The sequence below is a fragment of the Capra hircus genome, chromosome 17 (assembly GCF_001704415.2).
Source record: "Capra hircus breed San Clemente chromosome 17, ASM170441v1, whole genome shotgun sequence".
Lineage (NCBI taxonomy): Eukaryota > Metazoa > Chordata > Mammalia > Artiodactyla > Bovidae > Capra > Capra hircus.
This window is the reverse complement of record NC_030824.1, coordinates 19,816,198-19,841,453: the sequence shown is the minus strand read 5'-3', so window position 1 is coordinate 19,841,453 and position 25,256 is coordinate 19,816,198. Positions and strand designations below refer to the sequence as shown.

General features: G+C 55.6%; 1 protein-coding gene and 1 long non-coding RNA gene across 17 annotated transcripts in view; one reads left to right on the top strand and one right to left on the bottom strand.

The window, feature by feature from the left end:
- Nucleotides 1–25,256, top strand: part of NCOR2 (nuclear receptor corepressor 2) — a 236,218-nt gene that overhangs the window by 146,852 nt on the left and 64,110 nt on the right. For 15 of the 16 annotated variants that reach the window (XM_018061381.1, XM_018061395.1, XM_018061386.1 and 12 more), the window contains 3 exons: nucleotides 13,864–14,003; nucleotides 15,788–15,960; nucleotides 17,867–17,929. In XM_018061381.1, coding sequence (XP_017916870.1) covers nucleotides 13,864–14,003; nucleotides 15,788–15,960; nucleotides 17,867–17,929 — 376 coding nt within the window. The remainder of the gene's footprint in view (nucleotides 1–13,863; nucleotides 14,004–15,787; nucleotides 15,961–17,866; nucleotides 17,930–25,256) is intronic. The other variant, XM_018061384.1, reaches the window with a different exon arrangement.
- On the bottom strand, nucleotides 35–4,820 carry LOC106503029. The gene is made up of 3 exons (XR_001296711.2): nucleotides 4,783–4,820; nucleotides 1,826–2,049; nucleotides 35–912 (listed from the first exon to the last, which is right to left on the bottom strand). It is a non-coding gene; the product is annotated as an uncharacterized LOC106503029 (long non-coding RNA).

Here is a 25,256-nt window from a genome sequence, read left to right as displayed (position 1 = left end):
TCAGCAGTGGGTCCCTCATTTTGGGTCCTCTCAGTGGCAGCTGGGAGACCCTCTCTGGGGGTATATGTCGTACCCCAACAGTGTGGAAGAGAGCTGGGAGAAATGGCCATTTCCATCTTCAGCCTGGAAAATTCTAGAAGAGCTGACTTGGTGACCCATAGGCTCTGGGATGAATAAGGTCACATTCCCAGAGCAAGGCCTGGGCTTCCGGGATGACTTGGACTGGCTCACAGACTTAACATCTAAAAATTTTTAATAGTTTTTGGTGTAACGTATTTTTGAAGGAAAAGAGTAGCCAGTACTTGAAATTGCCGTATTTCAAACATCACTGTATATGACTGAGAGATGATTTAAGTTAGAGCAGGACTTGGCAAACTAAGGCTCTTGGGTGAGTCAGGCCAGCCACTTGTTTTGTGAATAAAGTTTTATTGACACGGGGCTACACACACCTGTTGAGGAATTACCGTGGCAGCTTTTCTGTTACAACAGCAGAGTTGAATAGTCATGACAAACTGCAAAGCTTGACATATTCACCATCTGGTCCTTTGTAGAAAAAGTCTGCTGACCACTGACTTAGAGGAAAAGGCTATTCATTTTTTAAAAAATTAGTAAATATGTTAAAGATGAAGGGGGTCAGTGGCGCACATTTTTAAGGGGGCTCATGAGTGTTTGGTGTCGGGGAGACAGAGGGATGGGGATGGATTAGTCTTGCTTTGGGGCTAATGAGAATCAGCCCTGAGCCGATGCTGGGAGTACTGAGGTTGGGGGTCGGGGTTAAGGCAGGGAGATAGTAGAGTGGACTTGTGCTACAGGCAGGGGGTTGTAGGCGGGACCCTGCAGAAGGCGCTGGACACTGCTGCTACATGCTGGACTGGAACTAGTTGATGCATATCCTTCTCTGGGGCCTCTGGCCTGGGAGATCACACAAGGGAAAGGGACGAAGGTCAGAATTAGCAGGACAGAAGAGCAAGACTCAGAGGTTCTGGTAGGTGAGTGCTCCCTGACATTGGCATTTTTCCTTTCCGAGAGCAGCAGGGACAGGACCTTGAGGGTGTCAAGTCCAGCCAACTCCCCTGGGGTTCCAGTGTCCACTGTGAAGCAGCTACTCTGTGATCAAGGCCCACAGCCTTTGAGGGGTTGGTCTACACATCCCCTGTTTCCTTTCTTGCTTTCTGGAAACTGTGCTTTAGGACTGTGAGTCCATTCCCCTGTTGGCTAAGCCACGTATAATTAGGGAAGCAAGTCTGTTGGCAGGGGGCAATAGACAACCCCTTACTGCATCCTGAACATCAGGCCAAAATGATTGAGACAGAGCATTGGTTGTTGTGGGCCCAGTCGTTGAAGGGTGGCTGCGATTGGTTTGAGGATAGGGTTTTCTTCTAGGTTTAGCACGGCCGCAATTGGCCAGCCTGCTCGCCCATCTTACAGATGCGTAAAACTGAGGTGTATTAGCTTGGAGCGAGTCAGTTCTAAAGACCTAGCTGCCGCGTGTTAGAAATTGAAGTGCCTTTAGGAACTTTTCTAGACTGAGAGGCAAGAACTCAAATAAATGCCAGGCAGAGAGCCTAAGTATGCTGGCATAAGAGGCAATAGGGCATGGCATGGACTGTGGCTAAACAAAGGGGGAAATAAGGCCTCTAGATTGATTTTAAAAACATCGTCAGGTATTTTTTGAGCATCTCCTGTGTAGCAGAACCCCTGCTCCCCTACCTTTGTAGGGACCTTGTGAGTGGGCTCATGAAGCCCTTTCTTGTGGCTGGGCTGGGTGCTCAGGAGGGGAAAGTGTTCTGAGTCAGATGGGGAGAGACAGGGCCATTCTCCTCACCTTATGCAGAAAGCCACGTTTGCATGGAGGGAGGCAAAGAAAGGCTGTGTGTTGGCGTCACCTTAGGGAGGGGGTATCTCCAGAGGAGTCCTGGGAGGTGGGGGGCCTGACGCCCCGGTCCTGGCTGCCATGCTTTTCACTTTGTGGTGTTTATGCCTTGCTTGCTGACTCATCTGTCCACTGGACGCTTGTGTGCTGATGCAGGTGGCTCCATGCCCAGTCATCTAGAGCAGGCATACAGGGGTGGTTCCACGTTAGTATGCCAGTGGTCTGCCTGAGAGGTTCCATCGAGTAAGGGCCCCCAAAGATGAGGTTGAGGATCAGCCCCCTGGAGATGAGGACAGAGGTAAGGGTGAACTGGGCACAGGGAACAGCAGGTGCAAGAGCACCAGGTCACGAGAGAGTGCACAGTGCCCTGAGAGTCTTTGGAGCAGGAGTCCGAGTACCTTCCAGGGTCTTAGAGTGAAGAGATGGAGAATCCATGGGAGACAATAGGGAATGGTGAGGCCTGGGGTTAACTAGCTAGCTTGTACCTCATCAGCTCCAGCTGAGTACTTGGCCCCGTATTGTCAGATCTGATTTTTTTTTTATTTTATCTAATTTATCTTTTTAAAGTGGTATTTATTTGTTAATTATTGGTTGGGATGAATAGTTTTTCATTGCTGCCCTTGGGCCTCCTCTAGTTGCAGTAAGCGGGGGCTGCTCTCTGGTTGCAGTGCGAGGACTTATCCTTGCTGTGGCTTCTCTCGTTGCGGAGCACAGGCTGTAAAGTGTGTGGGCCCAGTGCTTGTGGTAGACAGCACACAGTTGGTGCCCCCGAGCATGTGGAATCTTCCAGAGCCAGGAATCGTACCCATATTCCCTGCATTGGCAGGAGGATTCTTAATCACTGGACCACCAGGGAAGCCCAGATCTGATTTTTTTTTTTTTTAATATATAATGATGACCTGGAAATCTGGAATTACATGAAACTGTCTGATTTTTAAGTCTCAGATCACGTATGAAACAATGACAACAATATGCTGTCTAGGCCAGACAACTCATATTTGCTCTTGAAATCTGTTCTCAGCCCACAGGACCTGTGGGCTAGAGTGTGATAAGGCTCAGGGAGGAGGTATAGAGAGTGTGTGTGACTTGCGACAGAGGCCAGGATCAGGGCACTGGGGGCCCTGGAGTGCTTTATGGCTATAGAAGAAATGTTTGCTTCCTCTTTTCATCTGAGTTGTTCTGGATCAGCTGTGGCTGTGATGCTGCGGTCATGGGGTCCGGTGAGGTTTTACCCTCTGCCCAAGCTGGTATCTCAGGCTGGGGCTCCCAAGGTAGAACAGGGATGCAGAAAGAGAGAAGGCAGGGCAGGAGGCCTCCACCTCCTTCGGGTCTCTTCCCTCCCTCTGATTAGTGAGGGCTGCAAGGAGGCGTGGTGTGGTCCCGGCCTTGCCAGGGACAGAGATTTACACACAAACCCCGGAAGGGCTCCTGTGCCAGGCAGATCCACTGTCCTCACCACCATCCGCCAGCCCTGTTCATAAATACGGGATAAATGGGTCACCCCAGGTGTTGACTTTGTGGCCATAACTCATCTCTTGGCCCCGTGACAGCGAAATAAAAGGCAGACACAGGCCCCGCAGCCCCTCTTCTTAATTCAGGATGCACTTACTGGAGTGAACCTCAGCTGCTTTCTCTCTCCATGATTTTATAAAACCTGTGATCCTGCTGATAAATCTCTCAGGAGGTGGGTGGAGGTGCCCCAGTCTGGCATGGATTGTGGGCAGGTGTATCTGTTTGGGTGCCTACATGTGGATGGACGGATGGGTGCCCTTGGTGGTCGACCCCCATGGGTTAATACTGTGAGCAGATGGGGTGGGGGGGGTGGTTGAGGAGTGGTAAGGCAGGCAGAGACCCTCTGCTCTGTACAGCCGGAAGTGCCAGGTGGGAATGAGCCTGGAGGGTGATTCACTGAGGGCTAGGGAGCTGTCACCGTCTGTCAGAGGCACAGCAGGTGCTCAGGTGACAGCTCGGCTGTCCCATCCTTGTGTCTGACCAACACTTGGCCCACTCCAGCAGCTCAGAACCTTGGCACAGGCTACGGTCCTGGTGTGTTTCCTGTGGCTCTGGCCACGCCATAGCTAAGGACGGCCACTAGGGGCCGCTCAATTTGTCCGCCCACAGATGTCCCTCAGGTGGGCGGGCCCGCCTGCTTCCATTTCTCCAAAGTCCACCCCCGGCGCCCACCTCCACTGAGGTGCTGGATGTATGACACTGTGTGGTCACCCGGCTTCCCTGGTGTTTCATGGTAAAGAATCCACCTGCCAATGCAGGAGATGCGGGTTTGATCCCTGGGTCAGGAAGATCCCCTGGAGAAGAGAATGGCCACCCACTCCAGTATTCTTGCCTGGAGAATGCCATGGACAGAAGATTCTCTGGTGGGCTAACACTTTCCCAGGTTCCCCAGGTGGGCAGAGAGGGCCAGGTCTTAGCCCAGAGGCCATAAAGGCTGAATGCACTCATAGCAGCTGGGGCAGCAAGCTTCTTCTAGGAAGGGACCTGGTCATTCCATCCTGGGGACAAATCCCGCATGTCTGCGTATTTGCAAACTACGCTCCATGGTGGTGCTGACCTGCCTGGATGCTTAACCACAGAGTGGGCAGCAAGATGTCGCCTCATGTGTTCAGGTGACACCCCCCCTGTAGACACCCTCTCCACACCCAGTGCCGGGCCCCTGGTTCGTCATGGTGGTGGTTGCCATTCAAAAGCGGGGATGATTACAAAAGCAGATATAAAATTCCTGCATGAAAAGCATTGACCAACAGATGTCTCTGAGCTCAGACCTTCAGTGACCCGAGAACGCAAGGCTGCCCTGGCATCCACTGCAGTGGCCCTGGCCCTGCAGCGGCTGGAGGCAGGGACACCTGTTGGCCATTTGGAATGTCAGAGAAGGTGCCATCCTGGGGACTTACCTGCTGGTCCAGTGGTTACGACTTCACGCTTCCAATGTAGGAGGCCAGATTTGATCCCTGGTTGGGGAACTGGATCCAACATGCTGCACAGCGCAACAAAAAACAAAAACAAAAACAAACAAAAACCAGAGAGAGAGGGTGCCATCCACTTTCCAGAAGCTTTCCCCTATCCTGACAGAGGGAGGCTCAGGAATTCCAACCCTTTCACACCCATCCCCTGCCAACCCCACAGACCTGAGCTTTGGCAAGGAACCCTAACCCCCTGGACCCCAGTCCCCAAGATCTAGCCATGAGTGGCTAGTGAGCTTGTGGCCAGGCCCCCCGTGTCCTCTCCTCGAGGTGAGTCACCGGCCAAGGCAGGGACCAGCTCGGAGCACCAGTGACGGCACTGTGGTTTATAGTTCATGATTCATGGACGGAGGGGCTGCATTATCCCAGCTAAATGCGGTGCTGGAGCCCAGGAATGCTGTGGTCAGAAGTCTCTCCGTGACTTAACTGTGCGAACTGTCGGGGAGCTAAGATTGAGACCAGTGGCCCAACTCTGCAGGGGGGACTCCTGGCGATGGGGGAGCATGCCACGGAGGAGGCCTGTCCCCAAGGGTGTGTGCCCCCCCCCACTTTGACCCCTCAGGGCCACTCGGCAGCTGGGAGCGGGGCTGGTCGTGGTCTCGAGGCCACATGGTCTGTCTTTTCTTCCCTTGTAGACGGGCACAGGGACAGGGCGCCCAGCCTTCTGCTCCTGGGAGCTGAGAGAGCACGTCCGGGGTCGGGGGTGGGGGCGCCACTTCCTCCTCTCTCTGGCCTGCAGTCCCGTTCCCCCATCTCTCCTCTCTCTGTGTGTCTGTCTCCCCAACACCTGCCCTTTCCCCTGTATCCCTCATCTTCCTTCACCCTCCTTCCCTTCCCCCACCTCCTTACCCAGCTCCCTGCTGGGGGACAGGTGACCTTGTTCCCAGTTGCTCTGCTCTGCACTCCAGAGACTCCCACGCCGCGGGCAACTCGCATGGGGGACAGCGTGACCGGAAGGCATTCCAGGGCAGGGCCAGCCAAGCGGCCGTCCCCGGAGGGAGGGGGCGGCCAGCACGCAGTCAGTGCTGGTTCCCAGACCCTGGCTGCCCGCCCCGCCCTGCCCCAGGCGGATGATATCACCGGATGGCTCAGCCTGGTGAAGTGCAGAGGGGACGTGTGGCCCGCCAGTCTCGGCCACATTGCCTCCAGGTTGGGCTGTGCTGTTCCCTGCCCGCTGGGTGAGCATGAGGGGGCCGGTCCCAGACCGCCACCCCGGCCAGATGGGCCTCCAGCTTGGGGGTCAGTCTGACTCTCCTCGGCCGCCCAGGCCTGCAGGAGGTGGCCACTTCCGCTCTGCTGGGGGCAGGCTGGGCTGGGCGGGATCATGTCCAGGTTTAGGGCTCCAGCAAGCAGATGTCCCTGGTTTTGTGGGCAGAGTCCTATGGACAGCTTGTCCAGGCCCACGGTCTCCCAGATACATCCCCGCCCAGGGCACACGGTTCCCAGGAAAGTGGCTGGAGTGGCCAGGCCCCAGGGACCCAGCAAGCTGGGCTGCCGTTTGGGGAAGAGAGACACTGACTTCTCAGCAGCCGTGACACAGAGGCAGGGGAGACCCGGCTTCCCCTCTGCACTGTCTGAGGCAGGCCGCACCGAAGAGACAGGAAGACACAGCAAATGTGATCAGGGATCAGTCTGACCCCCCGGGGGGTGAGAGGTGGGGGCTGACAGACCTCACATCCGGGCATTTCAAACTTGGCTGCCAGGAATCAGGAAAGAGGTACCAGCAGAGCAGCATTCGTGTGGGCCTGCGCCAGCTCAGGTCACCACAGGAGGGGTCCCCGTGGAGAGGGTGTCAGGGGAGACAGTGGCCAAGCTCCAGTCCGTTTTGTCCTTCCTTCACAGTGTCACCCTTCTGGGTGATAGTGAACAAGACAAACCAGGTCCCCGGAGCTGTCACGCCCCCCGGGGGAGATCGACGGTGCACAGGTAAATGACGTGTCAGGAGGCAGCTGACATAGGAGAGAAGGCAGCTTTGAGGGAGAGGATCCTGAAGGTTTCTCAGAGGAGGTATCCTTTGGGGTCAGACCTGAGCGATAAGAAGGAACCGGTCAGACAGAGTAGGAGGGGGAGTCTCCCAGGCAGAGGGCACCCTGAGTGCAAAGGCCCTGAGGCAGGAGGCAGGAACCAGTGTGACATCTTCCAGGAGGGGTGTGTGTGGATGGGAGGAGCTAGATCACCCGGCCTTGAGGCGTGGACCACTGACTTTATCCCAAGTGGCTGGACAAGATTGATTGACAGTTAAAGCAGAGGCTTGGCCGCCTCAAGCAGGTGTCTCCTCACGGGCAGAACAGACGTGACGGGTGTGGGTGTTGGATGTTGCTCTGGTTATGCGAATGCATCAGTGTGCGATGGAGTGCTGGTGAGTGTCTGACAACCAGCTTTCCGGGCGCAAAGCCCTGATTGTAGCACGCACTGATTGCCATGGTGGAAATACTCCTCCCCCGCTGATTCCAGGCTACCAGCTGAATGTGGAGTTGGAAAGGGACGTGCCTGACACCTGGTGGGACGCGATCCTATCCTACCTGCACCGTGTAGGCACAGCTGCGTACAAGAGCACAGACCACAGCCAGTGGTGTCAAGTAATGAGAAAGGGGTGCATTTTTTGAGTACTTACTACCTTTGTTTTTACTATAATTTCTTTCACTATAAAGTTATGTGTTTCCAGTTTTAAGAATGGCTGTCTCTGACAGCTAACCTGCAAAATTCCTGGAAACTGAAGTCTGCACTTGTGAGCTGGTACAAGCCGACCCAGCACACCTGTAGCTGTGTGTCTTGTAAAGGATGCTCCTCACCGGCCAACAAGGCATCCCCAGCCTGAGTTTTATTTTCAGGAAGACACGTAGGCTGGATTAGAAGGGTGGGGGCCGAATGTCAGGGAGGGCCTGCCAGCCACAGAAAACTCTGTTGTGTCTTGGTCTTGACCCCTGACCTCACTCCTCCCACCAAGCCCTGGACTCCTGGGATGTCCCTTCACTCTGCAAGAGATAGGATATCTCAAGGGCAGACCCCTCCCGGATTTGCTCGCTGGCACATAGTTCATGCTCAGCAGAGTGTTTGTTGAATGAATGGGTGAGATTGTGCTGCAGTCACTGTTGCTGGGTGTTGGGAAATTCTCATCAGATTTTGGGAGGACCTGTCATCTGAGAACTAAATCTCACCAACTCCTCCCTGGACGTCGCTACCACCTCTTCGCTGAACTCTCCTCTCATTCCTCAAACTGACAGCCACTCCTCCCTTGACGAGCTGCCGCATCAGCCACAACATGGGGTGGAACACGACATTCCCTCCCCGCCTCCACTTTCTGAAAAAGGCCTCAGTGATTGTCGTCAGGGCCCCTCCTGTATTTCCTTTTCTTTTTCTTCTTTTTAAAATGTTTGTTTATTTATTTTTATTTCGCTGTGTCGGGGCTGATTTGTAGCACACGGGATCTTCATGGTGTCCTGCGGGTTCAGTACTTGAGGCACGCAGGCTCTTAGTTACTCCAGGGCATGTGAGATCTTAGTTCTCCAACCAGGGATTGAAACCTCGTCCCCTGCATTGCAAGGCGAATTCTTAACCACTGGACCACCAGGGAAGTAACTGCCTTCCATATTTCTGAGCTAGGGTGTTCAAGCTGGCCAGACTCTGCCGCCACGTCCAGTATACCGTTCGGTAAGGACAGTGGGCGTTTTCTCAGCCTGCTTTTGCTCAAGCGGGCCCCCTCCCTGAAACATTTCTCCCCTTTCTTTACCAAAAGCCTTTGGAGGCTCAGCTCAGAGGCCTCCTCCCTCCTGCCTGTTCATCAGGGTAAATCGCTGTTGCCCCTGCAAGGTACTGGACCTTTAAAAATTTTCTTAACATTGCAGCTTCCATGCGTCCTGTCATAGTTCCTAGTCTTTGTCAACTGAAGTGCTAGCTCCATAATGTTGGGGACGGAATTTTCTATAATTTGGTACTCCCCATGGGGGCTCACAGAGAAGGCGATGGCACCCCACTCCAGTACTCTTGCCTGGAGAATCCCATGGACGGAGGAGCCTGGTAGGCTGCAGTCCATGGGGTTGCGAAGAGTCTGACACCACTGAGCGACTTCCCTTTCACTTTTCACTCTCATGCATTGGAGAAGGAGATGGCAGCCCACTCTAGTGTTCTTGCCTGGAGAATCCCAGAGATGGGGGAGTCTGGTGAGCTGCCGTCTATGGGGTCTCACAGAGTCGGACACGACTGAAGTGACTTAGCAGCATGGGGGCTCACAGTGTATTTGTGGAGGGAATAAACAAGGGGAGTAGGCACACTTTGGCCTAAGTGGGAGTGAGAGGAGCCTGTGATTCCCCCAGTCCAGGGTGAGAGGCTGAGCGCCTGTCTGTGGGATCTTGCTAGGAAAATGCGGTGTGACCTTTGGCGAGCTACTTCACCTCTCTGTGTCTTTGTGTGCTCGTCTGTAAAACAGACTGTTGGGAGGCTGTTACTAACTACAGGTATGAACCGAAGAGAAGGCCTCGTCACACGTTCGTTGTGCTTCGTCAGCATTTGTTGTTTTTATTCATAATTTTTCTGTACTGCTTCCGGTCTGGGACTTTAGCATAGCGCAGGCTCAGTGACGGGCTGCTTGTCCCGCACTCAGCGCTCGGTAAGCAGGGGTCTCTCAGGGATCTGAACTGAGGGCTCTGGCTAGCCCTAGATCCGGTCAGGTTTTCCGCAGAGCTGTGCTGTGGTTTGGGAGGTGGTGTTCACGCCCAAGCACTGGGCACGAAGCCCACTGTCAGCATGACCGATGGTGTGTCTGGAAAGCAAAGGTGGACTTCACCGTGGGCTCCAGAATCGTTTGAGATGGTGGAGTATGGCTTCCGGTCTTTTCCCGGGTCCACAGGCATCACCAGCTGCTAGTGGCCAGGGTCCTGGGTGTGCTTTGTGAAACAAGGACCCCCACCCTACCCCACCCCAGAAGCCTGGTTCCTCAGAGTGTGGTCCGGGAACCAGCAGCATTGGGGGGACCCCGGGAGCTACTTAGAAATGCAGACTCTCAGGCCTGCTCTAGGCATGCTGAGTGAGCATCTGCATTTCTCCAATATTCCCAGGTGCTTTGTATGTGCATTTCCGTTTGAACAGTGCTTGTCAGTGACGGGGGGTGGTCAAACTATGGCCCGCAGGCCAAATCTGGCCCCCTACCTGTTTTTGTAAATAAAACTTTATTGGCACATAGCCACACTTACTTGTTTACATTTTGGCTGTTTTCACACTATAAACAGCAGAGTCAGTAGTTGCGAAAGAGACTGATGGACCGATGGCCCTAAAGTGTTTACCATCTGGCTCTTACAGAAGAAGTTTGCTGATCGTCAAACCTAGCTGCCCATTGGAATACCCTGGGAATTTAAACACGCTGCTGCCAGACTGTCACCCTGAGGTCCTGATATGACTGGTGTGGGTGGAGCCTGGGCGTCGGGACTTCCCAGAGCTCCCCAGGTGACCTGAGTGTGCAGCTGTGAGAACAGTGGCTCTAAATTGCCCATGTAACCCAGCAAGTGCAGTTTCGATCAATGATGGGCCTAAGATTGGAAGCGGAGCTCTAATAGGTGTGAATCGTCTCAGAGTTAGCTGTCACCATGTTTGCTGTCCTCGAAGGCTTTCAGGGACTGAGCTGGTTGATGGGGACCTGGGAGTTGGGGCCTCCCTCTGGCTCCATCAGTCTCCCAGAGCGAGTGGACGCCAACCCACTGACCTCCTACATGTCCCAGGCAGCTGGTTACTATTGTGCCTGACTGTCCCTCCCAGTGGAAACCAGGTTTCAGGCCAAGACTGACCTGGGATTTCTCTCTTTTATCCCCTCCACTCGCATCACTCAGCTTGGGGTGCAGGGACATCTCCTCAGAGGAAGATGGAGTTCAGGCCCCAGGAAACTGGGAGCCCATCCATGGGGCTCTGTGCCCTGGCTCCAGAGTGACCCTGAAGTCACTTCTCCCGGAGGATGAGATGTGGGAGTCACCCACCCCTGCCCTGGGGGGCTTGAAAAGAGTGTCAAGTTGGAGGCCACGGGGTCTGGCATTGGGATTGCACACCTGGGTGGGAGGCAGCAGCAATAATGACCAGGCTCTGGTGCGGATCAGGATTTCAGAGCTTCCCCATAAGACTGGCAGGATTGGGGCAGTCAGGGGCGGGGTGGCGTGGTAGAGATGACAGGAGAGGGGCTTGGTTGTGCCCGGGGTCAACTCAGCCTCTGGGTTTGAATCCTGCCACTGCTATTGCCCAGCTTTGTCAGTCACCCTCACTGTGCCTCAGTGTCGTCTTCTGTAACATGGGAGTGTGATGGGGGTTGATAAAGGAGATGAGGAAGTACATAAAACATGCCGGGTGCGGGGCACTGGGAGCTACTTTTATTATTAATGCTGTGATGTTGATGGTTATACAGGGGAATGGGTCCTTATGGGCTGGCCCAGGCCCAGGCAGGGGCTCGAGGAATCTTGCAAGAGGGACAAGGTAGCCTTGATGGAAAGGGGCAAGGATGCCCATAGACGCCCTACCTGAGCCTGTGATGCCAACCAGTATGTAGAGTCAGGTGAAACCCTCAGAGGGGCTTTAGGGACAACAGGATCAGGCCTCCTCCCCGCCTCTGAGAGCCCCCTTTTCCTTCCCTCTGAGATGGTGAGGCTTTGCCTGTCTGAACCTCAGTTGCCTCTTCTGCAGAATGGGAACAGTGGTCCCTGTCCTTTCCCGACGGAGGTAGGCTAGGGCGGCATGGTCCAGGGAAGGAGCGGCCACAGTGGATGAACCCCAGGTCACCATTACTGTTGGTTTTTCATGATCTTTATCCTCAGGACTTCAGAGGGGCCAGGAACTGATCAATAGACTGCACAGCACAGCGTCGGGGCGGGTAGTGAGCTCTCGGAAAGTGCTGGCCTCTTCCTCAGTGGGGCTTTTGGAGGATGTGGGGAGGGCTGAGTCAGGAGGGCCCTGGGCAGGAGGGCACAGGTGCAGACTTCCTGGGAGCAGCCCCGGTCAGTCGTGCTGTGTTAGTGCAGGGCTGGGGTCTGTGGCATGCTGCCGCCTGGGTCAGCAATTTGAGAGCTGCCTCTGCTGGCTGTGCTGGGGTCAGATGGTGGCCTGCTTTGTGGCCCAAGGGTGAGATTCTGGTGGGGGCTGAAGACACCGCCCCCAACCTACACCCAGGGGACAATGACAGGTGCTCCTGGAGTCAACCACTGGGAGGGACAGCAGATAAAGCTTCGGAGTGAAGCTGCAGCCCAGTTGGGCATTCTTGGCACAAAGTCCAACGATGGTGTTTCAGGAGACATCAAGCCCCTTGAGGTTGGAAAGCCCCGGCCCTGCCCTTCCAGGCCGTAGGCGTCAGGTTCCTGAATGTGCAGAAGCCGGGCAGGTCTCACAGGTGAAGACAGCAGGCATGCCAAGCAGCCCACGGGGCAAGGGTCCCTCCCCAGTCGGCCATGCCATGTCCCCTCGCTCTGGATCCTGGTCCCCGCCGCCCCCCCTTCCATCTTCCCCAGAGGTTGGAAGTTTAGTGTTTCAGGGTTTGGGGTGGTGGTGAGGGACAGTTCAGAGACATTGGGACGCCCATTGGGGACTGACAGCGACATAACAGGGGGCAGAGGGAGGCTTTTCTGCCTCCTTGCCCCTCTTCTTGGAGATCAGAGGAAGGTTCTTGGGGAAGGGGGCAGACCTGAGCCAGGAGCTTCCTGGGTTCACATTGCTGCAGTCTCAGAAAGCCGATGGTTCCCATGAATACCCAGACCCCCGCTCTGTGCAGATCGCCTGTAGCTGACCCCTGTGCTCAGCCACATCGTGAATCATAAATTAAAACTACAGAGAAGGGCGGGGGATTAGGGGAGGTGGGGTCTCAGGCCAAGGCAGCCTGCGCTGGGGATCAGCATGTGTTCCTGGTATGGAGGAAAGGTGGGGAGAAAGGGAGCCCCCTGCCCTATGCCCTCACCTTCTCCATCTGCTTGGGTTTCTTTCTCCTTGGTTTAAATGTTGGTGTGACCACACCCGTCAGCACACATTGAAAGGCTTTGCATTTCGTTTTTTTAAATTTCATTGACTCCTGGGGTTGGAAAGATGGTCTGCTTTGGCAGCTGCTCGCAAGGAGCACTTTGGGGATGGCTAAGAGAATCAGTGTGTGGCTTAAAAGAAATCAGGCAGGACAGAAAGGAAGTCGGGTGGCAGTGTGGGGAGGAGCTCGCCTGCCCTCCCTGTCTTGGTGAGGGCAGGGTCAGCAGCCTGGCTGACTGGGGCAGGTTGGCCAGTGCCGGCTTCACTCACTCGGGAAGGAGATGAAAGGAACAGACCTGCAGGAAGGGGGCTGGTTTTGTTGTAAGCCCCTTTGATCTCTCCTGTCCAGCAGGCCTGCTGTCTTCCCCTTCAAGGGCTGACTCACTGGAGAGGAAGACCAGGCCCACGGCAGCAAAAGCAGGCCCTCATCATGGTAGCAGCCATCCTGAAATGGGCCTGGGGACAGCCCTTCCGTCTACCCATTTTACAGACGTGGAGACTGAGGCCTGGAGAGCTGGCCTGAGCTTTTGTCTGGGTCAGTCAGGCAGGCAGGCAGGCAGGCAGGGGCCTCAGGCTGTGACCCAGTTTTCCCTGTGTTCACCCTGCTCTTGCCTGAAGCTGACCAGGGCCCCACCCTCCTGCCTTGGGGCTCCCACCATGCTTAAATCCTGGTGCCAGATGCCAACTCTGTAAGCATTCTCTCGTTTTGGCCTCCCCATGCCTGGCTGAGGGGTAGGCATGCTTTCAAAGGGAAGAATCGGAGCACAGAGAGCTTAAGACTCTCATCCAAGGTCACGCAGTCACCAGAGGCCAGGGGTCTGACACGAGCACTTTCTATACCTTGCCCTTTGACTCCTGCCTCCCAGTGCCCCAGATTGTGGGGCTTTCTGCCCAGCTCACAGTGTAGGTGTTGGAGAAGGGGGCTCCCGCGGACTCCCCCTCCCCTCCAGCTCTCAGTCCAGGTGCAGAGCCTTGCCTGCCTGACTGTGTCCTTCTCTCCCCCACCGCCCCCTGCCTTCCCCTGGGGCCTGGCAGCAGCAGCAGCAGCAGCAACAGCAGCAGCAGCAGATGCCCCGCAGCAGCCAGGAGGAGAAAGATGAGAAGGAGAAGGAGAAGGAGGTGGAGAAGGAGGAGGAGAAGCCTGATGTGGAGAATGACAAGGAGGAGCTGATCAAGTAAGGCCAGCCCGGCGGTCCTGCGGGGGGCCCGGCCACAACCCCCAGGTGGCAGGCGGGCGGGCAGGCTAGCAGGGGGGCCATGGTTGGTACTCAGCCTGCAGGCCACCCGCCCTCCACCCTCCGTAAAGGCGTGTGAGCATTTGCTGTCTATCTACAGCAGATCTCCTGCTGAGAAGGGAAGCGCTTTCTCCTTTGCCGGTCCCCTGGCAGCACGCACCCCCCTCCTCCTCCCTTCCGGAAGCCTGTTCCTCTCTCTTTCCTCCGCCTGCCCGCCTTTCTCTTGAAGCCTCTGGAGACCTTAGAGACTGATGGCTCATTTGAGCTCTACTCCTGAGCTAATAAATCCAGGCAATGACTTTGGAACTCTTTGCCTCACCCCCCTGCCCCACCTCCCCATCTTCTCCCCTTTCCTCCGCTGAGTCTCCTGAGATGCTGAGAGCGGGAGGGGGGGAGATCTGAGAGGACGAGGTACACGCAGGCGGCAGCCCTCACCTTTAGAATTATTGCTGTCAGTGTGAGTTCTTGCAGATCAAGGCACAGCCTCGCCTCGGGGCCCCTGACGGCCTCCCGTGCCTGCCAGGGGTGGAGCACCGCCAGCTGGAGATTCACTCCGAGCAAGGGGTGAAGGGGGGGGCGGGCACAGCTTAGCGCCAGGTACCTGGAGCGAGCTCAGGAATGTGGCTTCTGAGAACATCTGGCTTCATTACCCCCTGTCTCCCAGACGCTCCTGCGAGGGCCTTCAAGAAGAGGAATGGAAGGTGGTGGTGATAAATCTGAGCGGCCCTGCAGTAAACTCCCCTGAGTCGGCTTCTGAGAAGAGTCCCAGCCCCAGCTATTGAGGTCACATGCTCCCCACACACCTGACTCGGCCCGCATCAGGCCGGCGGAGTACTCTCCTCTCGCGTTTTCTGCAAGCCCCAGTGGCCCGTGATAACACAGAAGGCAGAGTTAGCATTGTTTGTAGGGAGGGGGACATCTCCTCTGTGGGGAGTAAAGTGGCCTGAAGGGTGTACCAGCCTGCACCCCTATGCATTTAATCCAGTAAGCTTGCAAATGGATAGCAGAGAGCATCTCTAGTTGATGTATAAAATGGGCTTGCAGGGCTTCCCTGGTGGCTCAGTGGTAAAGAATCCACCTGCCAATGCAGGAGACACAGGTTCGATCCCTGGTCCGGGAAGATCCCACATGCCTTGGAGTAACTAAGCCCGTGTGCTACAGCTACTGAGCCTACGAGCCTGGAGCCCGGGAGCCACAACTCCTGAAAGCCCATGTGCCCTAGAGCTAGAGCTCTGCAACAATAGAAGCCACTGCAATGAGAAGCCTGAGAACCCCACTCTCCACAACTAGAGAAAAGCCCTTGGAGAAATGAAGACCTACCTACCCCGGCCAAATAAATAACTTAAGAAAAATGGGTTTGCAGATAGCCACCAGCCCATACCCACATTGGATGAATAAAATAAGGCAATCAGTTACCTACCAGCCCACATCCCTGTTGGAGAATAAAGCAGATGACAGCTACCAGCTCTCACCTCCCTTTTGATAAATAAGATGGCATTGCAGACCTCTACCAGCCTCATTCCCTCAATCTGGTGAATAAAGGAGCCTTGCAGATTGCTACCGCATTACCCCGAGCTTTCCCCCTTTTTTCCACTCCCTTGGGCTAGTAGAAAATCGCTGGCAGCCAGCGCTCATCTTGCTAAAGAAAAGTGGGTGTCTTGAAACTGCCGTTTAGGTTCCTGGCCCAGGTGAAACCATCCTTGCCTCCCCTCTCTGGCCTTTAGGGAGAAGACGGACGACACCTCTGGGGAAGACAACGATGAGAAGGAGGCAGTAACCTCCAAAGGCCGAAAAACTGCCAACAGCCAGGGGAGACGCAAAGGCCGCATCACCCGCTCGATGGCCAACGAGGCCAACAGCGAGGAGGCTGTCACCCCACAGCAGAGCGCTGAGCTGGGTGAGTCTTGGGCTGGGGAAGGGGCGCTGAGGCCCAGCGGGCTCAGAATCCCAGCATTTGTTGCAAACTTGCTATTTGACCTCTCTGTGTCCTGATGGCTTCATCAGCACCAGGGTTGTAAGTAATGCTTATAACTTGTGGGGTTGAGCATTTCAGTGACTGCGTGTAGGAAGAGCCTAGAACAATGCCTGGGGCAGGTTCTCTGGCCTTCAGCTGTGATCCTTCCAGAACTGGAGAATTCACCTACAAATCCAGAGCACCAGTTTGGTTTTGTTTTTCAATCAGAAGATCTGCCCTCGGGTCTTCCCAAGGCTTTCACTGCCGGCGGCCTGGGTTCAATTCCTGGTCAGGGATCTAGAATCCCGCAAGCCACACAGCATGGCCAAAAACCCACCCCTTTTCAAGAGGGCCTGAGTGCTGCTATCCCTTCCAGCCCTGGGAGGCATCTGGGTTTGTCACCTCTGTGGGCCTCAGTTTCTCCTGCTCAACAGATGCCCGCCCCTAGGTGCTCTGAACCTAAGGTCAGGGAAAAAAGAATTACATAGCAATTCCCAAGTTTGGCCACAGGGGGGCAGCCGGTGTGTGCTTGTCTATACCATTTTGGCTGTTTGTAGCCTGCCCTCTTGTGTCTGCGGGAACTCCCACCCGAGGCCTGAGTGCTCAGGCTGAGGCCCCAACCACCTGGATGTCTTCCTAGGGTGGGAGTTGATGGAAGGGATGGTTTCTGTCTCACAGATGCCCTCCTTGTCCACACCCGAGGTTTATGCCAGGCTCCTCTCCCTTCTCCCTGCGAGAGATCATTTGTACCCATTTCATAGATGGGTTATTTGAGCCTGAGAGAAGGAACATTGCCTCCGTAAAGTCATGGAGTCAGTTGGGATTCAAACCCAGCCCATTGGCCACAAATCCCATTCGGCTCCTGTAAGCTCTTGCCGGCTGCCCCTTGGGGCCAGCGTGCCCAGAGGCACGGGGCAGGAGGGCTCTTTTCAGAAGGGTGTTGGTGCACCTGACTTCTAGGGTCATTCTTCTGGACCTCAAGCTAATGTTGGGGCTGGGTGATGGGGTGGAAAACACAAGCCTGGTCTCTCTGACGGGCTCCCCATTCCGGGCTCCAGCTTCCAGAGCCTCCCTCTGGGGGTCCTGTAGGTGGGGGAAGGGGAAGTTGGCCGTGGCAACAGAGAGCTGGGGAAGCTGTCCAAACTTTCCCCCGGGGGTCAGCGGCCTTTACCGAGTGCATACTCTGTGCCTGGTGCTGTTCCAGGCACCAAGTCCATGAAGCTGACGTCCCTCATGCTCACCCCTCTCACGACGTCTTAAGTGACTTTCAGGGAAGGACCGGGGCTCACGCGTAGGGGATCTCGGAGGAGAGGCTCAGAAACAGCCACGGCAGACCCTTGGCCAGCTCCCTGAAGGCAGCTGCCTTACTTCTCAAGAACACGAGCCGCCTCCATGTGCTCTACAGGTCGGAGCAGAGTCTAATAATCACCCTGTAGGACAGGGTTCCCCAGCAGGGGACAGGGGGCCATGTCTAGGCGCATTTTGGATTGTCCCAGCTGGAGTCGGGGCTCCTGGCCCCTGCTGGGTAGAAGCCAGAGCTGCTGCTCAAGCCCCTGCAACACCTGGGCAGCCCCCACCACAGAGACTCATCCAGCCCTGGTGAGTCCACGCTCAGATGAGGTCCCTGCCCATCCGAAGCTCATGTCCCTCCTCATCTCCCCGCCCTAACACAGTCACCAAGCTCTGTCAGGTGTATGCAGAGGCCCTGGACTGCCTCAGCTTCCCCATCTGTGAAATGGGGTGATTGCACATACACTCCCCCATCCCAGCAAGTGCCCCAAGCTGCCAGAGGCAGAGAAACCGCCCCTCTGCAGACTGCTGCCAACACACCTGTTGTGTTCCTTTTCAGCTTCCATGGAGATGAACGAGAGTTCTCGCTGGACGGAAGAAGAGATGGAGACAGCCAAGAAAGGTGAGTGGTTTCTGGCCACTCTGATTGCCCTCGATGTGTGTGCAGGCCCTGCAGCTTGTGTGGTGGGGAGGAGGTTGACACATGCCCTTATCGGGGCTGTGGTGTGGTGTGCAGGGGACAGGCTCCGCTTCTGGGTGTTCTCAGACTGGCCTCGTCTCTTCAGAGCCTCAGTTTTGTCCTCCAGAAAATGGGTCTGTGTGACCATGTTGTTGGGGGACAGCGTCCGTGGCCTCTGGGGCCAGCACATCATGGCCTTATAGACAGAGTGGTAGCAGCGCTCCTAGGCGCCTTGAGGGGAGGGGCAGGGCCTGCTGGCATCCACTGCTGTGGGGTCATGGTGTCAGCCTGTTCCCCCATCAGCTGCACTGTCTCCCTGCGCTGCGATGCCGACCCCACATTCTCTGTGGAAGCCATCAGCATGTCCCCATTGTTCATTAGAGCCTGAATGGCTGGGCCCTTGCCTCCCCTGCTCAGTGGACTGTCTCTGAGCCTCAGTTTCCCCATCTGTGAGATGGGAGAGGTGTCCAGATGGGCCCAGAGAAGCCAGAGATAACAGGCACTGTCGGGGCTGTGTTGGTATTGATCCCCCGGCCCCCATCTCTGGGAGATGTTCGGGTGCCATCAGACTAGCGTTGTACCAACAGGAAGGCTGAGGCTGGCGGGGTCGGCGGGGGGGGTGTCTGAGCCCCATTCGCAGGCTTGCTGTCATTCATCTTGACCCCAGCCCTGAAGGGTGGTCTTGTTTTTGGCCATATTGTGGCCGTGGAAGGGAGGAGCAGAGGCTGGGGATGGCTGGGATCCTGAGTTGGTGAGCTGGCCGCCCCCCCAGCTCTTGTCCCAGAGGTCCTTCTGAGGCCCCACTGCTGACATGCAGCTTCTTTGTGCCCAGAGCTCCAGGTCGTGGCTCAGGGAGGGAACAAACGGCCTTTCTAATGGGGGACCCAGTTGCACAAGGGCGGTCGTGTGTGAGGACACCCAGGCCTGGGGGCTGAGACCTTGGACTGTGGGCTGAGTGCCCTGCTCCTGCCCTCGGCCCTAGGTAGGGGTGCTGAGGGGCCTGAGCGTCTGGTCCTGGTGTTTCAGAAGCTGATCAGATAGAGACTCAGATGTAGAGAACAAGCATATGGACACCAGGGGTGGGGAAAGAGGGTGGTGGAATGAAATTGGGAGATTTGGATTGATATATATATACACCACCATTGATACTATGTATAAAATAGATGACTAATGAGAACCTATTGTATAGCTCAGGCTCTACTCTGTGCTCTGTGGAGACTTAAATGGGAAGGAAATCCAAAAAAGGGGGGATATATGTATACGCACAGCTGATTCCCTTTGCTGTACAGCAGAATCTAACCCCGATTGCTTCTCCAGGGGCTCAGTGGTAAAGAATTGGCCTGCATTTCAGGAGACCGGGTTCAATCCCTGGGTCGGGATGATCCCCTGGAGGGCATGGCAGCGCGTTCCAGTATTCTTGCCTGGGAAACCCCGTGGCCCAAGCAGCCTGGAGGGCTACAGTCCATAGGGTCCCAAAGAGTCGAACACGACTGAAGCGACTGAACACGGGTGTGCAGAAACTGACACAGCGTTGTAAAGCAGCAGTGTGGTGGTGTGGTTTGTCGCTCAGTCGTGTCCGGCTCTTTGCGACCCCGTGGACTGTAGCCCACCAGGCTCCTCTGTCCGTGGGATTTCCCAGGCAAGGGTACTGGAGTGGGTTGCCACGCCCTCCTCCAGGGGAGCTTCCCGACCCAGGGATGTAACCTGGGTCTCCTGCATTGCAGGCGGATTCTTGACCAACTGAGCCACGAAGGAAACTCCTGTAAGGGGCTTTATTTAGTCCAGTAAAAATTAAAAGAAAGAGAAACTGACCAGACTTGGTCAGGCCCTCCACCTGGGACCCGACCCCTCCCCTCCTTGGAGGCTCCGGACCTCCCTCCTCCAAGCTCCCAGCCCTCAGGTGAGGCGGAGCAGGAGGACGGGCCCAGCTGGCCCTCGGCATCGTGGGTAGGAGGAGGAGCACTCATGCTTCCTGTCATGGGGAGGGCCTGCTTTCAGCATCTTAGAGGAGCACTAGTGGGGGCCCGTGGGCATGCTCTCTAGCTGCCAGGGCACAGCGGGTGCTGTCAGCCCCCCAGGGGGGCCATGTCATCCTTTCCTCTGTCTTCCGTGTTTATTCTGTGGTTTCTGGTATGGATTTCACCGTGTGGCGTAACAAAGACTTTATTTGAAAAATGAGTGATTTTTCTCCCCTGCCTTTAATTTTGGTGAAACACACATAACATCAGATCTACCGTTTTAACCATCTTAACGTGTACGATTCAGTGGCATTAAGTACATTCCCAGTATGGTGCGACCATTACTCTAGAACTTTTTATCACCCCATACGGGAACCCCATGCCTGTTATCAGCCACTCCCCACTCCCCCCCCACCCCCAAGCCCTGCCAACCTCCAGCGTCCACCAGTCCACTTGCTGTCACTGTGGATTTGCCTGTTTGGGACTTTTCCATGAATTGAGTTGTACAATGAATGCCCTTTTGTATCTGAGTTCTTCCTCTCAGCATCCAGCTGTCGAGGTTCATCCGTGTCCTAGCCTGTGTCAGCACTTCATCCCCTTTTATGACTGAGTTGTAGTCCTCTGTATGGACATGCCACATTCTGTTTATCCATTTGTCCGCTGGTTAATGGATGCTTGGGTTGTTTCCACCTATGAGTTCTTGTGCCTAGTGTTGCTGTGAACATTTGTGTAGCATCGCATGGTTTTTTTAAACCACATGTCAGACTCTGAGATCTCAGCCATTGGCAGTGATATTGCCCCAGGGGACCCCTCCACCACCACCAGAGCTGTGAGGGGCTCCACGTGCACATCCCAGGGCTGCCAGCCTGAGTTGCGTTTTCTGTCGTCATGGCAACCCCATCCCTGGCTCCCCCCCTGTTGCCCGGGAACAGGGAGTTGGCTGCGCAGCCCTCTCTCTCCCTTTGGGAAGGGCAGACCCAGGGGCTGGGAGGACGGCTGGGGATGACTCATCGGCTGAGCCGGGAGTGCACCCCACCGTCTGAAGGTTGGGTCCTCAGGGACGGCAGTGATCTCACCCTGAGTCCCAGCCCACAGAGACAGTGGTGCACGCTCCCCCCACCGGGGGATGGTGCATGCCGAGGCCCTGCTCAGTGACATTTGTGTTAATGTGACGAGCACCAGTGCGCTCGTCCTCTGTGAATTACAGCAATCTGCACAATTACCGCTCAGGGTGGCTGCTAAAGGCAGCGTGTTCCAGGCGGCAGGAGGGGGTCGGGGCGGAGAGGTAGGTGCTGGCAGCCCCCAGGACTCCAGTGGGGATGTGGGGGAGGGGGCAGTTCCAAGGCCCCCAGCTCTCAGAAACCCAGCAAAATACCACAAACCCCGCTGTGTCCGAGGCAGGTGATATCCACCCATCCTCCTGCCCGTCACCCACATCAGCCCAGTGCTTTACCCTGTGCAGGGCAAGGGTATCAGAGATGAGCCAGCTCTGGTCCTTCCCTCGGGGACCCAGGAAGTGAGCATTCAGGTGTCCCCGAGGTCTTGGGACCACTGAGCCTGCTCCGAGCATCCTGGGGGACTTCCAGTAGCCAGGCCTTGTAGGATAATCTGCAGACGGTCCATCATCCCCAGAGAGACACTGGACCTCAGCCTCAGGATCTTTTAGCTCTGTGATATCAGGCAAACCCGTCAACTTCTCCGTGCCTTGGTTTCCTCATCTGTACAATGGAAACTCAAGGTTCACCCCTTGTATTAGTTTCCTGGGGCTGCCATAACAAAGCACAAACTTAGGTGGCTTAAAAACAACAGAGACGTGTTCTCTCACAGTTCTGGAGGCCATGAGTCCGAAGTCAAGGTGTCGGCAGGGCTGGGCTCCCTCCGAGGGCCCTGGGGGAGGATCCTGCCTCTTCTCTTCCAGCCTCTGCTGTTGCTGGCAGTCGTCGGCGTTCCTCAGCTTGTAGACATTCCAATCCCTGCCTCCATCTTCCATGGCTGCCTTCCCTCTGCATGTCTCTGTCCAGATTTTCCTCTTCTTATAAGGACCCACCCTAATCCAGCATGACCTCATCTCAACTTGATCGCATCTATAAAGACTTTTTCCAAATAAGGTCACATTCGCAGGTTACAGGTGGGTGGACATGAAATTGGCGAGGGGCGGGGGACACTAATCCAGTACGACTACTTTTTAAAAAAAAATTATTTTATTTCTGGCTGTACTGGGTCTTCATTTGCTGCGTGGGCTTTTCTCTAGTTGCGGCAAGCAGGGGCCACTCTCTAACTGTGGTGCCCAGGCTTCTCACTGCGGTGGCTTCTCTTGCTGTGGAACACAGGGTCTAAGTGTGCAGGCTTCAGGAGTTGTGGCACAAGGGCTCAGCGGTTGCAGTCCTTGGGCTTAGCTGCTCCGCAACCACGTGAGATTTTCTGCTATCAGAGATCAAACTCACGTCTCCTGCATTGGCAGATTCTTTACCACTGAGCCACCAGGGAAGCCCCTTTGTAGGGATTTGGTAAAAGAAAGCAGAAACGCTTAGGAGGGTGGTGACTTAGACACGCTGAGTTCGCCGTCAACCATTTGGAACGATAACCAGCCCCTTAGCCTTGTGACCCTGACCTGGCCCATCCCTGTCTTAGCCTCGTTTTCCCTTGTCCTCCAAAATGAGACGGGGATGCCATCACTGAGCCTTATTTGTGCAGTCCTTGGTATACAGTAGGTTCTCAGAAGTGGCAGGCCTGCAGTTCAGCACACAGACTCTGCATTTGAGTCCTGGCTCTGTCCCTTGTGGGTGACGCTGAACAGTACCTGCACTTCTGGGGGCTTCGGCCCCTTCCCTGCTGTGCAGGGAAGGGGGTTGGTGATATAAGATGACATTTGGAGGTGGTTTCATGGCACTGGGAAAGGGCCCTGGGCTGACACCCAAAGCACAGGATAATAAGTAATACTATTAAGTATTTGTCAGTACTTCCTTGTAGCAGGTACTGCTAAAGGTGATCTGTGTGTTAAATCACTTCATCCCCACCACCCTTATGAGGCAGATGCTGTTTCTTGTTTCTTTATCCAAAATGATAAAACTGAGACCCAGAGAAGTTAAGTGACCTGCCCAAGGTCACACAGCTGTTAATTGGTATAGCTGGAATTCAAACCCAGACACCCTAGTTACAGAATGGGGCTGGTGTGAGGTTTCAATAAATGAGTCCATGGGCCTGGCTACTATTAATCTGATGATGAAGTGGGGGGAGCGCATCCCAGTAAAGGAATAGCATGTGCCAAGGCCCTAGGGCAAGGGCAATGAAGTCAAGCAACAGGCTGTTAAAACCCAGCAAGCAGGACTTTGCTGATGGTCCAGTGGTTAAGACTCCACGTTCCAGTTCAAGGAGTACAGGTTCGATCCCTGCTCAGGGAACTAAGATCCCACCTGCTGCAGGGTGTGGCCAAAAGTTAAATAAAAACAACCAAAAAAATCCAGAGAGCAAGGGAAAGAGAGGCAAGGGATGGAGAAGCCGTTGGGAGGCTGCCCCATCCCACCCTTGCTGGCCCGACCAGCTGTGGGCAGGAGTTCGGTGGTTGCTCTAGAGCAGGGGAGGCCATAATGTGGGGAGCCGTGGCCCAGGGACAGGAGAGCTGCAGGGTTCCAGGTAGCTGGTGAGCATCTGCCCTTCCTTTGTACATGGAGTCAGGGCTGCCTGCCCTGGGGCTCACACCAGGTGGGGACCCAGCAAGTGCAGGGCAGCCCCGGGGAGCTGGCCGCCTGCCCCCGGGCCCAGCGCCATGCTGGGCAGGCACTGGGCTGGGATGTGAAGCTCTGGTTCCCCTGGGAAAGGTCAGCCTGGCCTGGCTTGCAGTCTTGACCCAGCTAAGTGGGAGGCCCTGGGCTCGGCTGGCACCCCCTCCTGGTCCCCAGCCCCCTTCTCGGGTGGACAGGGCGCCAGCTGTGGAGGGGGTTGGGGAAGGCCTCGGGCACACCATTCCCAAGACCAGAAATAGGCACTGGCCCAGCTCTGCACTGCCAGCCCCTCCCTGGCCTCAAGTGGCCTGCCTGGTGAGGAGGGTGAGGGCAAGGTGCCTGGGCCCAGGGGAGGGCCCTGCAGAGACCAGGCCCTGGTGGCCCCAAGCCAAGCCCATCAGCCTGGGTGGAGCCCAGGTGGGCCCCAGAGCTCTTCCCCCAGTAACTCCAGGCCCACTCTGCCCACAGGACTCGCCTCCTTTCATGGGGAGTGAGGGAGAAGCCACTAATTGCTTTGTACCTCCAAAGTGCTTGCTGTGCACACTGGCTGGTTTAATTAGTTTTTGCGGATGAAGAGTCAGGGCTTGGGGAGGGGAGGTGCGAGTCCCCAGCCTGGGAGCTCAGGCCTCCACTTCCACACGTCTGTCATCAAAGCCTCCTGCCGTCCTTCCTGCAGGGACCACGGGAGAGCAACGGTGGGTGTGCTTGGCCTGGACAGCCATGCACATGCTCGCTGGGGCTTACAGTGGGCAGCGTGACACCACGGTCAGCGCACAGGGTTGGCAGCTGATGGATGCACCTGGGTTCGGGATGCTGGGTCACTTCTGAGTAAGCAAGGGTCAGCAGGAAACAGGACCAGCATGCTGAGTGGGGACTGAGGACAGTTGATGAACGGGGTGGGGTGACCTCGAAGATCATTAGAAGAGAGACTGCAGCATCCTGGGGCTGGCATCAGTGGGGAGCTGTCACCACCTCCAGCTGGAGCTGAACTTCATCTTGGGTGCACTGTTCCCCAAACCTGGATTCTTCTGGTGTTCAGAAGGAGGAGAGAGTTGAGGTTTCTGCCTGAACTTGGGGGACCCAGCCAGATACCAGGGTAAGCTCCTGACCCTTCTCTTGTTGCTTGTCAGCAGCCTTGAAAGTAAAGTCAAGCATCTCCCAGCCCACTCGAAATTCCAGGAGCAAAATCCACGCATGGGCATTCAAGTTGGTGCTTCCTCAGCGAAAGAGGCCCAAAGCAGGTTACACAGTAATGACAATCCCTGTTAGCATGTGGCCGGTGCTGACTGGTCCCTGAATTTTGCCTGAATGATCTTACTTAATCCTCCAAGGGACCCTCAAGGCAGCCTCTCCATATTTGAGGACACACATGTGTGTGCACACACACTCACACATGCACACAGACACACCTTCTGCTTTGCAGATGGGAAAACTGAGGCCCCAAGGGGCCAAGTGATGAGCTGGGGCTTGTACAACAAATAACCTGGAGTTGCTTGGCCCCAGAATTAACCACTTGGCTGTGCTCTATTGGAAAACTTGACATTGAACGCATAATTTCCCAAAATGGTAGGATGCCAGGTTGCACACAGG